The 12,974-nt window shown below is 39.6% G+C and overlaps 1 protein-coding gene across 1 annotated transcript in view; it reads left to right on the top strand.

Annotated features, from left to right (window-relative positions):
• The window catches only part of LOC104461578 (serine/threonine-protein kinase MRCK beta-like), a gene marked incomplete at both ends in the record, with an annotated part of 43,048 nt that overhangs the window by 14,874 nt on the left and 15,200 nt on the right, over window positions 1–12,974 (top strand). Inside the window, 3 exons of the mRNA XM_010073213.1 lie at window positions 2,206–2,301; window positions 9,180–9,328; window positions 12,587–12,680. Coding sequence (XP_010071515.1) covers window positions 2,206–2,301; window positions 9,180–9,328; window positions 12,587–12,680 — 339 coding nt within the window. The remainder of the gene's footprint in view (window positions 1–2,205; window positions 2,302–9,179; window positions 9,329–12,586; window positions 12,681–12,974) is intronic.

Genomic DNA, 12,974 nt, shown 5'->3' with positions numbered 1-12,974 from the left:
GAGGAGACAGCTGTTTACAAATTGTCTTCCAATTATGTGAATAACTCCTCTTACCGTTTCAGGCAGGTGAGGTGGAAGAGGGTTATCAGCAAAGAAAAAGGTATAATGAGCAGTAGTTTTCCCAATACACAGTTAGAACAAGTAATAGTCCAGTTAAGATCTCTTTCAGCTGATTTTCCCCATCTACAAAAGACAATAAAGGACCTGTCTTCTCTGCTGTGCCCCTTTGTCTTTTCCTGTTCCGTTTGCTTACTTGATTTGGCTTTTCTGGATAAGCAAGACTTTATAACCTGCGTATCAAGTTCATAAAACATCTGGGTGTTAAAATTTCCCAAATGAAGTAAAACTTGTTATTTTTCAAAATGAAGCCTGCAAGAATACAGTGGCCTCTTAAGTGGGCAGCTCCACTGAAAAGCAGACGTCAGGTGTTTTGTTATCCACTGTATGAGTGGTTTAAGAAACACATTCTGCTGGCTTATGTTTGTTTTGTGAATTGTAATACAAAACATTGTATGACTTATTAAACAAAAGTTATCTAAACACTGCTTATTTGTGTACTAACTGTGAGGGGAAAAAAAACCACTATGGTCGGAAGCCACTAAAATACAGGAAAGATTAATGAATATCAACTGTCATCCATAAGTGGGTTGCAAGCAAAAATAGGCATGCCATTTATGTTGATGAGGTGAACCATTTCTATTTGTTGTTCTGACAGCAAAATACATAGTCATGAGTGTATTACTGTTGACAGTTCCAAATAAGTTCTGACTAGCTGATTAGGTCACCTGGCATGCTTTTTCAAGGCATGTCTCAAGGCCTTTTAAGCTAGTGGAAGCAGAAAATTAGAGAGTTTCATACTTTGAATTGTTGATGCAAAGTGTTCAGCGGCATTACTGGTTTTGAAGTGTTCATAACATTCCCTTGCTATGTGAGGTTGCACAGTGAACTGGATACTGGATCAAGGAACTGATGTCTTCAAAAATAAACAAACTAGTTTGCTGCGTTGGCAGCCTCCTCACTTCATGGTGCCAGGAGAACTGAGAAGTGCTGTGCTCTGGTGCTGCGGGCAGGGGATAGGATTACTGGGAGCTGCTGTTGCTGCCAAACTTTTTGTAGAGTGATACTTTGGCCTTGCATTCATAAACCGTTAAACCGCTCGCAGTTAACATTTAATTACACTTTACATCTCTTTGCACCAATACTTACTAACTTTACAATGTGGCCACAGTATGGTCTTCTTCAGCAGAAACGTAAATTGAGTTTTGCTTCCTTAGTGGGAAAAATGGTTAAGATACCTTTATAAGATGCAATCAGTATACGGTAAGGCTTGGGCTTCCCAGGAATGTTCCTTCTGTGGTACATTTTTTAAGACATCTGAACAAGTGGCAGTGACAAAAAAATAAAAATTATCTAGCACCCAAACACTTGAATCTGCAGCTACCAAATATCATAGTAACGGCTCTCTGAGAGTAGCAGAAAAATCCCAAGGTCTGCATCTTGATAGTTCTGATGCAATAAAAACATTAATATATTTTTATTAAGGAGGACTCGCTTGAAGTTTATGAAAGTTGGTTTTATGTAAAGATGCTGAGAAAACCTGTTACACAGAGCTTCCTTCTCTGAAGTGTTGCAGTGTGCTATTTGAAGTAGAGGAAAGATTATTGAAAATGAAAATGTATTATACTGGACAAAGATAAGACAGGAATAGTGAAATCTGCTTATTTCCTCTAGTGTGTTGTCAGTGTCTGGAACTGTAGTGTAGGAAAAGTATACATGAAGCCATTTTCACAAAGGTCTTTTTCAGAAGAACCAGACTTACTTTCCTAGAGCCATTATCTTTCTGCTACAGATTGCAGTGACAAGTTAGAATTTTTCTGGCTTTTAAAAATACATTATGGAACAAAGATTCAGTGTTTACTCAAATTGGTTTGTGGGCTTTTTGGTGTTGGGGGCGGGGAGGGAGGTGTTGTGTGTTGGTTGTTTTGTTGGGTTTTTTTAAGGTTGCAGTCAGGATTAGAGTGACTGAATGCCTGACTACAAGCCTGCAGAGATTCCCTGGCTTGTCGTTTGTGCAGACTGAATTCCAATGAATAGCGACCTCTGTTCAGTTATTTTTAAATAATCCCATAAAACATCCATATATATTCATCCTGTGAAAACTCCTTGTTGATGTTGACAATGGCTTTTTCCTCTCTCTTCCTTCAGACAGCTTGCTTCCGAGAGGAGAGAAATGTCTTGGTGAATGGAGATTGTCAGTGGATTACTACATTGCACTATGCCTTTCAAGATGAGAACTATTTGGTATGTTTGATTCATCAGCAAATAAAAGCTTTAGGTTATGAAAGAACTTTTTTTTGCTGTATTTAAGGATATTAGTGCACTAAATCAGACCACCTGATGCCTCGCAGCAGTGTTTCAACAGTCTTGTTTTCTCCTTGAAGAAAAACTTCAAAGGACTTACTGTAACTCCAGGAGAGTGAGAAAGTCATGTAGTACTGTAGTATACAGAGGTTTAGTTAAGCATCTTAAATTAACTAATCTACCCTTGCATGAAATATATCAGGCTTAAGTTTAATGTTTTGGATGACATTGCAGTTAAATAATTTGAGAGATGTTAATGCTGTGACAATAATAAATATTTTTATTTTATTTTAAACTTTCAGAATGTCTTTTGAAGCTAGATTTTGTTTAAAAATGTCAAAAGTGATTTAAGATTTTGTTTTAAAACTGATATTTTAAAAGCCTCAGAAAAAAATTGCTTATTTCTTAAAAATATTTAAATAAAATATGTTTTCAAATCAGCATAGTGGTCATCTCAGTAGTTTGAGAGACATTATCAACTATTTATGAAGAAAGTCATGACTCCAATTACATTTTTTAACAATGGTTTACTAGAACTGTAACATACAAGCTATGTTGACTTTTAGTCACAGAAGTCAGCAGAGTGCTGATCAGGAGCACAGTCAGTAGAGCCCCAACATACTGCAGTATACCGAACCATACAGCTTCCATGTGGCTGTATGAGGCTGGGTTTGCAAACCTGCTATTTCTGTAACAACTGACATAGCTGTAATGTGAAAGTTTTCATCTTCTTAATATTTCTTAGATAGTACCACAGTAGCAAGTCATGATTATAAGTAAGAAAAAAATGTATTTATAAAAGGCTGCTTATGAGTTCAGGAACTGAGCATATGACAGAGTTAGAAAATACTCAAACTTTTTCCAAGGTGCTGAAAAGAGACAAATTATTTTGACTGTCATGTTACAAGTATTTTCAGAATAACAAGCACCTCATAAGCAAATAAGTACTTGCGTCTTAGACCCTCATTTACAGGCTATTACCATTGAATGCTTTGTGATGGAACCAGATTTTCGATCCCTGAAAGTTTAGTTACCTCTGGCACTGCCTCGTGAAGATATCTCATAATTTAAAATTCCCTCATAACCAAACGGCCTTCAGACATCCTATAATGTCGTATTTCCAAGTAGCTTCTAAGAATGGAGCTACCTAAAGAAAAATTGTTAGCTGTGCAAGATAGCAAGGAGTAGTAATGAGGGTATGGAGTGGGATCTAGTGTTGCTAATACCATTTTATACAAAGCTGTTCCAATCAAGCTATAGCAGTATAATACAGTCTCTTCCCCAAGTTACCAAAGACATTTAGATGTTGAATTTTCACTTGACAGCAGAATTTAAACATCTAGCATCTAATTTAAGATACACTATCTGAGAAAGCAACAACTCTGCCTGGCAGCCAAAGTCAGAAGATTCCCAGCTTGCCTGAGGTCTGGTTCTGCATGTGCTGAGATGCTGCCTTCCAGTTTGGTTTGTTACTCAGCATCCATCTCATGTAAATGTCTGGTGCTCACAGATGGAGTGCATCTGCATCTCAGTCACTCTGTTGTAAATGATGCACGAAGAAAAACACATCAGGAAGTGACTTCCATCCAAAAACCTGGACAGAAGGTTCTCTTCCATACCATCTTAGTGGTTTACTTGTCCGGTGCTGGAAGATCTCTGTTCAGTTCTCTGCTCAGGTTGAAAAGTTTATAGCTGTGTTTTTCCACATCTCAGGAGAGTGCTCCCATGTTACAGAACCTGGGCAGATTGGGTTTACTTTTTAGCTGTGCTGTTCATCCTTGATCCTTGTGGAATGGAATGCAAAGCTGAGAACAAAACAAGAACAGACAACAGTTGTTCTCCAACCTAGATGGACATTGGTTGTCTGAAAGAGAAAGCTCTAAGTTCTTGTATCTGCTCCCAGTGATGTTTGTGCATTATAGCTAGTGATTCTTAAATGCAAAACCACCTCAGCTGACCCTGAAGCAGTGAGAGGACCTTGGTGTCTTCACACACCTAGGGCTTTGCCATCCTCTTCTGGCTGCATGATAAAGGGCTCATAATGAGACAAAAAAAAAAGAGAAGGTAAGATGTTAAGGCAGAAAAGTAGTAGCTGCTCTTGGAGAGTCTAGAAGTAATTGTGGTTTTATTCCCTCTACTTAATATTAGTAGAGCATGTCATGATGCAGAACTTACATAAAAGCAAGAAACACAAAAGTCTACAAAATGTGTATGTTCTGCAGTTTAGTTTCTGGTTCTACTCCTGTAGTTTTAAAATGCTTTAGAGGCAAATACACCATGTGGTAGTGTTTTTAAACTGCCAGCTCTTAAATGACATTACGTGGAAATGCTGCCATGGCTTTTTTCTGGTTCTTATAAAGCTTTTGTAGAGACAGATTGACTCAAGGTGGGTTAAGTAAGCCACCTTGGTGATTTTGCTGAAGCAGATATGGTGTAGGTAAAACATAGTCCATAAATTTACGGTATCCTGGGAAGAGTATAGGGATGCTGCCTGGTTATGTGGCATGAGGTCAGGAAGGCCAAGGCAAAGCTGGAGCTGAAATTGGCAAGGGATGCAAAAAATGATAAGAAGGGCTTCTACCAGTATGTCAGCCAGAAAAAGAAGGCCAAAGAAAGTGTACCCTTCTGATGAACAAGGCTGGCAAATTGATAGCAATGGATGAGGAAGAAGGCTGAGGTACTCAATAACTTCTTTTGCTTCTGTCTTCACTGGCAATCTCTTCTCACACCTCTCGAGTGGATGGACTGCAAGATGGGGACGGGGGAGTAAAGTCCCTCCCACTGTAAGAGAAATCAGGTTTGTGACCACCTGAGGAACCTGAACGTCCTGAAGTCTATGGGACTCGATAAGATGCATCCTGAGGGAATTGGCTGATCTAGTTGCCAAGTCACTCTCCATGATATTTAAAAAGCCAGGGCAGTCAGGTAAAGACCCTGCTGACTGGAAAAAAGGAAACATTGCACCCATTTTTAAAAAGGGTAGAAAGGAGGACCCTGGGGACTACTGACCTGTCAGCCTCACCTCTGTGCCTGGGTAGATCATGGAACAGATCCTCCTAGAAGCTATGATAAGTCACACGGAGGACAGGGAGGTGACTTGAGTCAGCCAGCATGGCTTCACCAAGGGCAAGTCCTGCCTGACCAACATAGTGGCCTTCTGTGATAGAGTGACTACATCAGTGGACAAGGGAGGAGCTACAGATGTCTTCTATCTGGACTTATGGCCTTTGTTATGGTCCCCTACAGCATCTTTCTCTCTAAATTGTAGAGAGCTGGATTTGATGGTGGACTGTTCAGTGGATGAGGAATTGGTTGGATGGTTGCCTCCAGAAGGTAGTGGCCGATGGCTGGTCCAGATGAAGATCAGTGACAAGTGCTGTCCCTCAGGGGTCTGTATTGGGACCAGTACTGTTAAATATCATCATCATCATCAATGATGCAGACAGCACAGTTTGCAGACAACACTAAGCTGAGTGGTGCAGTTGACACACCTGAGGGAAGGGATGCTATCCAGAGGGACCTTGAGAGGCTTGAGAGGTGGGACCATGCGAACCTCATGAGTTGCAGTCAATGGCTCGATGTCCAAGTGGACACCAGTGACAAGTGGCATTTCCCAGGGGTTGGTATTGGGACCAGTACTGTTTAATATCTTAATCAGTGACACAGATAGTGGGATCGAGTAAACCCTCAGAAAGGTTGCCAACAACACCAAGTTGTGTGGTGCAATCAACATGCTGGAGAGAAGCGATGCCATCCAGAGAGACCTTGACAGGCTGGAGAGGTGGGCCAATGCGGTGCAAGGGCCTGCACCTGGGTTGGGACAATCCCAAGCACAAATACAAGCTCAGAGGAGAATGGATTGAGAGCAGCCCTGGGGAAGAAGGACTTGGGGGTGTTGGTTGATGAGAAGCTGAACGTGACCCGGCAGTGTGCGCTTGCAGCCCAGAAAGCCAACCGTGTCCTGGGCTGCATCAAAACAAGCATGACCAGCAGGTCGAGGGAAGTGGTTCTCCCCCTCTACTCTGTTCACGTGAGACCCCACCTGGAGTACTGCATCCAGCTCTGGAGTCCTCAGCACAGGAAAGACATGGACCTGTTGGAGGGGGTGCAGAGGAGAGCCACAAAGGTGATCGGAAGGCTGGAGCACCTCCCATATGAGGAGAGGCTGAGAGAGTTGGGGCTTGATGAGGAGAGGCTGAGAGAGTTGGGCTTGTTCAGCCTGGAGAAGAGAAGGCTCCGGGGAGACCTTATACCAACCTTCCAGTACTTAAAGGGGGCTACAGGAGAGATGGTGGACAAACTTTTTAGTAGGGCATGTTGTGATAGGACAAGGGTAATGGTTTTAAACTGAAAGATTTAGATTCCGACTAGACATAAGGAAGAAATTTTTACTGTGGAGGTGTTGAAACACTGGCACAAGTGGCTCAGAGATGTGGTAGATGCCCCATCCCTGGAAACATTCAAGGTCGGGTTGGACAGGGCTCTGAGGAAACTGATGTAGTTGAAGGTGTCCCTGCTCATTGCAGGGGGATTTGGACTAAGTGATCTTTAAGGTCCCTTCCAACCCAAACTATTCTTTGGTAATATTAGAAACATGTATAGTACCTGAAGTTCTTAATCTTTTCCAGATTCAAATCTGTTGGTTTTCTTATGACTTATCAGAAAAAATTTCTTTCCCAGTCTCATTCATGAAGAAGAGCCTATGTGTGTTGGCCTGCTCTCAGCCTCTTAAAGACTCCTGAGTATTCATGAAGAGTATTTTGATGTCTTTTTTCCCCCTTTGATTTCCAACTTCTCTCTCTCTTTGATGTAGTCCCTTCCCTGGAAGAAATACGATAACTCTAGATTTCAGCATCAGAATTGCCTTTATTTTAACCCCATGTGAAGGGAGAAGTGTCTCCTGGCAGGAAGATTGTTGTTCCAATTCAGGAAGATTAATAAAATTTGACTTTCTTACAGAAGAGGTCTCACCATCTTCTGATCCAAGTGCCTCATTTCATGGGTCAGCTGAGTTCTTGCTGAGTTATGAACACTGTGGGAGCTGAGGGAAGTGCGTTACCTTGACTCTTTGACAGGAAGGATATTTCAGCTCCCACGGAAAGCTCTAAAAGCTCTCTTAGCCTTCTGTTTGAGACAAAATACTTTAATGCAATATCCCTTTTAAAAGATTGTTCATTCCTGTCTGCAGCCTTTTTTTTTCAGACATAGTTGTACGTGTACAGTGTTCCAACACATTTTAAAATTCCTTTCTGTTGTGCAGTACAGACTGATTTCAATGTAAGTGATGAAATTTACCTATCAGATTAAGATATAATTTGAAAAAGATGGAGAAAAATATCAAAACCTATGCCTTTCAGAGTTGCTCTTTTAAGCCAAAAGACAGTGAGAAAGTGATTAGTATTGCACTTTATGGGCCTTTGTGGAGGTTGTAGTGAGGTGGGTGCTGGCCTCTTCTCTAAAGTAACAAGTGATAGGACAAGAGGAAATGGCCTCAAGTTGCACCACGGGAGGTTTAGGCTGGATATTAGAAAAAATTTCTTCACTGAAAGAGTGATCAGGCATTGGAACAGGCTGCCCAGGGAAGTGGTGGAGTCACCATCCCTGGAGGCGTTCAAGAAACGTGTAGATGTGGTGCTTAGGGACATGGTTTAGTGAGTAAGGTGGTGTGGGTTGGCGGTTGGACTTGGTGATCCTTGAGGTCTTTTCCAACCTTAATGATTCTATGATTCTGTCTTCTTTAATTTGCATCTCTTATGGAAGATAAATCTGTGTCAGGGAAAGTGGATTGCAGGTTTGTTTTACCTTGAGAAGAAAAATAAGATGACTGCTTTGTAAAGTTATTTCCAGAATAAGCAAAGTTATTCCTAAAACCATGTCTCAAAGCATCTTGGGAAGCATGGAACAAAATGGCTCAGGACTGGCAGTACCAGATAAAGTCACTATACTTGAAGTGATGGTCTGAATTTAGGTGGATATTGCAAGGAAATAACCAAAACGTGATCCCTGTTTTGTGGTATGAGAAACAAATAGCAAGTCTGAGTTCTTTCCTTTCATGTTACCCTATATGTGTTGGTTCTTTCTGTGGGTAGGATGATGGCCAATTGGCCTAGGATGTTGTTTACCTTTTAACTGAAACATATTTGAAATAACAGAAATGTTTGATTTTTAAGTTTCCCACCGCTCTAGTGCTTCTGGCTTGACAGTGCTTCTGGCTTGTCATGGGCATCCCTAATGAATAGTGTCATCAAGCTCCTGCCAGCCATGTTATACATCCGTGATGTGACATGTGCCAAGATGAGTGTTTGAAGATGTTGATGTGATAAGTCCCACTTTTGGAACCACCAGTAGTATTGAAATGGTACTAAAAGTAGTAATGCGTGTTTTGGACTATGCTGCATCAAGTATTGTTTCTAACAGTTTTCCTGCATCCTCTGGAAATTGTCAGTTTAAAGGTTGATAACCTACATTAGTTGGTGATATTAGATAATTTTATTTGTGTGGCACTGTAGTTAGGACAGAGATAAATTTACCCTGCTTTACTTGTTTGTTGGTGCCATATTTTGGTTGGGTTGTTTTTATGGTAAGAACTGAATGCTGATGTGTCACCCTTACTGCAATTATTAAAGGAATATGGTATGTTTTTACACTAAAGGAGCAAATAAAAGTAATGCAAATTATTACAGATTTTGACAACTTTCCCCAGGCATAGGAAAAAATTAGTAAAAGGGTCTTTTGCAGCAGATATCTGGTGAGCTTTAATTTTTTTTTTCTTATCGCCTGTCACTCTTTACTTAACTACTTTATTTCTCCTTTTTCAGTATCTAGTGATGGACTACTATGTTGGTGGTGACTTACTGACACTTCTCAGTAAGTTTGAAGACAAGCTTCCTGAAGATATGGCTAGGTTCTACATTGGTGAAATGGTGCTTGCTATACATTCCATACATGAGCTGCATTATGTACACAGGTAAAATACCATCTCGGGAAAAAATACATGTACAGTTGTATGAAATTAATCCTAAAGATATTGCTACGTATACAAATGGACACAGTAGCCACAGGCAAACTACTGTGACTACTTGCTTACTATATACTGTATAATAGCTGTATAAGCTATTACATTTTAAATATCAAGTTTTGATGGATTGATACTAGAAGCAGTGACATTTATCTGACTAACCTTTACTAAAGCTTTTATTTTTAATCAAGCTTCTTGACTTATTCTCAATTCACTTCATGAACATTTATCTGCCTCTGTCCAAGCCAATCTAGAAGTTTGAAGCAGTTTGAATTTGCTGCAAATGTTTAGGCATTCTAGTGAAATTTATGCACAGTAAGGCCATGATAACATCAGTGCAACTGTTTACCTGAGGTCGTCCTCAAATGTTTTTTGTAATGAGTGGGCATGTGCCTAATTGTTTCCGCACACAGGATGTATATTCCAGATCAGTGCCTACCATCGCGTTAACTTAGGTTGTGTTCTGTAGTCGTTAAGTACATAATATTCCTCGTTCTCTGCCAGAGGAAATGGGTCAGGAAGGTAGAGAACGCTTTGCATGCTGCTTTTTTGGCTTCCTCTTGGAGCAACTGTTTTAGAAGAGTGGTGAGTAGTGCAAGGGAGGCACCTGATAAATATTTCATTTCATAATTGAAAGAATCTTGATCAAGTGAGAATTTCTAGCTTTTGTTTACTTTTTCAGATTTGACAACTGTGTATGATATGTCAGTTACAAAGCAAAACTATAGAAATTCTGGAAATCTTTGCAGTTGTGTCTCTATATGCTGACTTTATAGCTTGATTTCAGTAAATACAGAAGTTAGAAAATATGCGGAGTGAGAATAGTTAGGTTTTTCAGTTAACTGGAAGCTGCTTGTGGCCATACAAGTGGGTTCGTGATAAGTCCTGGAAAGTCCTGGCTCAGGAGAAGTGGACTTCATACTAGCATTGTATCTGACATGGCAGGTAGATCTTGGCCAGGTCCCTTTTACCCCTTTATGCCTTTATTTCATAGTCTGTGAAATAAAGATAGTTTTACTGTCTGTTTTATGAAATTTGTGAGTGAAAACTATTAGGTAAGTGAAGTGATTTTTATTTACAATGAATGTTTAAAAGACACTGGGAATTATTGAACTATAATGCTTTGAACTCTTCTGTTCGGACTTTAATCACTGTTTCAAAAATTAAACAGAGATAAGATACATAAACCCTGTAATACTCCTGTGAGTAAATGTGACCAATATGTGGTGATTCTAAAATGTTACGGACTCAGAGAACGTCACCAGAGGCACCATTACACGCATTTCCGAGGAAAGGTGTCCTGACAAAATGACCAGCTGCATCTTTGCATGGGGCTGACTGATTGTTGTGGCAGTAGGAGTGAGGCTCAGAGGCCAAACATACAATTTGAATAGGAGAGGTATGAATGCCCAAAAAATTACTGCTTGGCAACTGGAATGGATTAGGAGAAAGCATGATTGCTCTGGAGAGGATTTTCAAGGACACTTTCAAGGCTTATATGACCTGTTAGCTATAGATAGGAAACAGTGGAGCTTAGAGATGAGGCATTAAGATTTTCTGAACAGAAACGGTGTTCCCTTACGCAAGCAAGATCTGCATGCAAAGTAGTAAAGCAGAGATGTGTTGGATGAGATTGGCTCATGCTTCAAATGGCACTGTGAACAGCATTTGTTAAAAAACAAACAAAAGAAATGGTGTATAGTTGTATATAAGCTTTAATACTACTCTGCACCTACTGAGCTTGACTTGTGCTTATGGGAGTGTAAAGGAATCTTGAGACTATCTGGGACTGAAATGGATGGAATAAGCTTAACAACAGAAAATTACTCTTTGTTAGGAAAGCATAGTGAGATGGTCTAATTTTCTGGGTTAGCACATATTTTTCTGTATTGTAACAAGTAAGTATGCATTTAATTTATGTTGACAGGCATAGATGAGCATTTAGTATTTTGTCTTAATGCTAATGAGCAACAGTATTAGTAAAATTTCAGTAATTAATGTCAAAGCATTAGCCCTTGGTTAAAAAGTGTTAATTCAAGTTTGTGTTGGAAAAATTTATCAGAGTGGCAGGATTTTTACACATACGAGGACCCTTTATTAAACCTATTGTGGTTTTTCTCATAAGTCTCCTCCAGTGTGAAACTGTGGAATTCAGCACCCTAAAAATCAGACATTGGCAATTTTCACATCTATGGAGCAAGTTGTATTAGAGTACTTTTTTTTTTCTAGTCTCTTCCTCAAAAATTAAGCTGAAGCTGTTGTACAGTTTTCAAATTTTTGAGCATGTGTAATGGCATTTGGAATTTCCCATTTGAAAAGAAATACTGGATTTTATGGTGCAGCAAGACTGGTGGGTTATGTAAAGTACAGGTGGTTTTACTTATTACTAATACATAATATTATTGAAGAAGTGTGGTATTTTAAAAAATCAACACATGTATAGGTTTGGTTATCTTTTTTTGCTAGCTCAGATAAATAATATTTCAAAATGGCATGGTGATATGGTAGCCTTTTGGGAGCTGATCCTGGGTAGTGTTGGGTACAGAAAGGAAGGGAGACTGGTACAATTTACCTTGCAAGACTTGGATGTTCTAGAGCTAAGGGAATTAGTCATTTGTAGAGTTAACCTCTGCATGTACACAGGATGCACAGGTCCTTAGGTACCAATAGAAGCAAATGGTGCTGTGCAATAGTGTATAGAAAGTGTTGAATAGCAGTTGAAAAATACTGGCCAACAGAAGGGCTGGACAAAATTTAGAGAAGTAAAAAAATCTTCATCGATGAGAAGTCAGAAGTTGGTTATAAATCTTGGTGAAAAACATGAGATTAAAAGATTGCATTTTCTCTTTTGGCTTTCTTGCTCCTAAACAATATATGGTGATGCATATAATCTTGAAATGATGTTGATGGGGTAGACTATGTATCCATTACAGTTGTATGACCCACCGTAGTTGTTCTACTTGGTTGTTTGACCATTCAGAGTTCAACTTTGATGAGCTGAATCTCTGATGTAATCTAAGGCTTCAATATTGCAGGCAAAGTTGTAAGTTCAGCGGGAGGAGAGGTTTGTAAATGCTGTAATAAAAAGAGTTTGCATCCACGGGTATCCCAACATAAAATTATTTGTTGTTCTGATACAAGATTATTCTTTACAAGCACAGCTAATATTGTATATTTAAATCTTTTTGCTTCTTTCTGTTATAACAGGGACATAAAGCCTGATAATGTTCTTTTGGACATGAATGGCCACATACGACTGGCAGACTTTGGGTCCTGTCTGAAAATGAGTGAAGATGGCACAGTATGTATGAAGCAGAATTTAATTGGGTGACTGGTAGTGGGGCCTTTTGAGTAATTTGCTGGTCTTGTAGCTGTTACATATTGTCAGTGTGCATCAGGGAAGTGATAGTTTGTAAGCTTTTTGACACGCTAAAAATCGAGTGAAGTGTATAACTCAACGTATTTATAAAAAGTTTTTTGACATCTTCGTCTCCTTGTTTTACAGGCAGATACCTTTTAAAATGATCCTTTGCTATGTTTTTTCTTTTACCTTTTCTCGTACTAGCCATGTGAGTTCTCGTGATATTTTTGTGAG

Source organism: Pterocles gutturalis, unplaced genomic scaffold (genome assembly GCF_000699245.1).
Source record: "Pterocles gutturalis isolate BGI_N339 unplaced genomic scaffold, ASM69924v1 scaffold6802, whole genome shotgun sequence".
Taxonomy (NCBI): Eukaryota; Metazoa; Chordata; class Aves; order Pterocliformes; family Pteroclidae; genus Pterocles; species Pterocles gutturalis.
The sequence above is the reverse complement of the archived record's forward strand: the minus strand, read 5'-3'. Positions and strand labels throughout refer to the sequence as shown.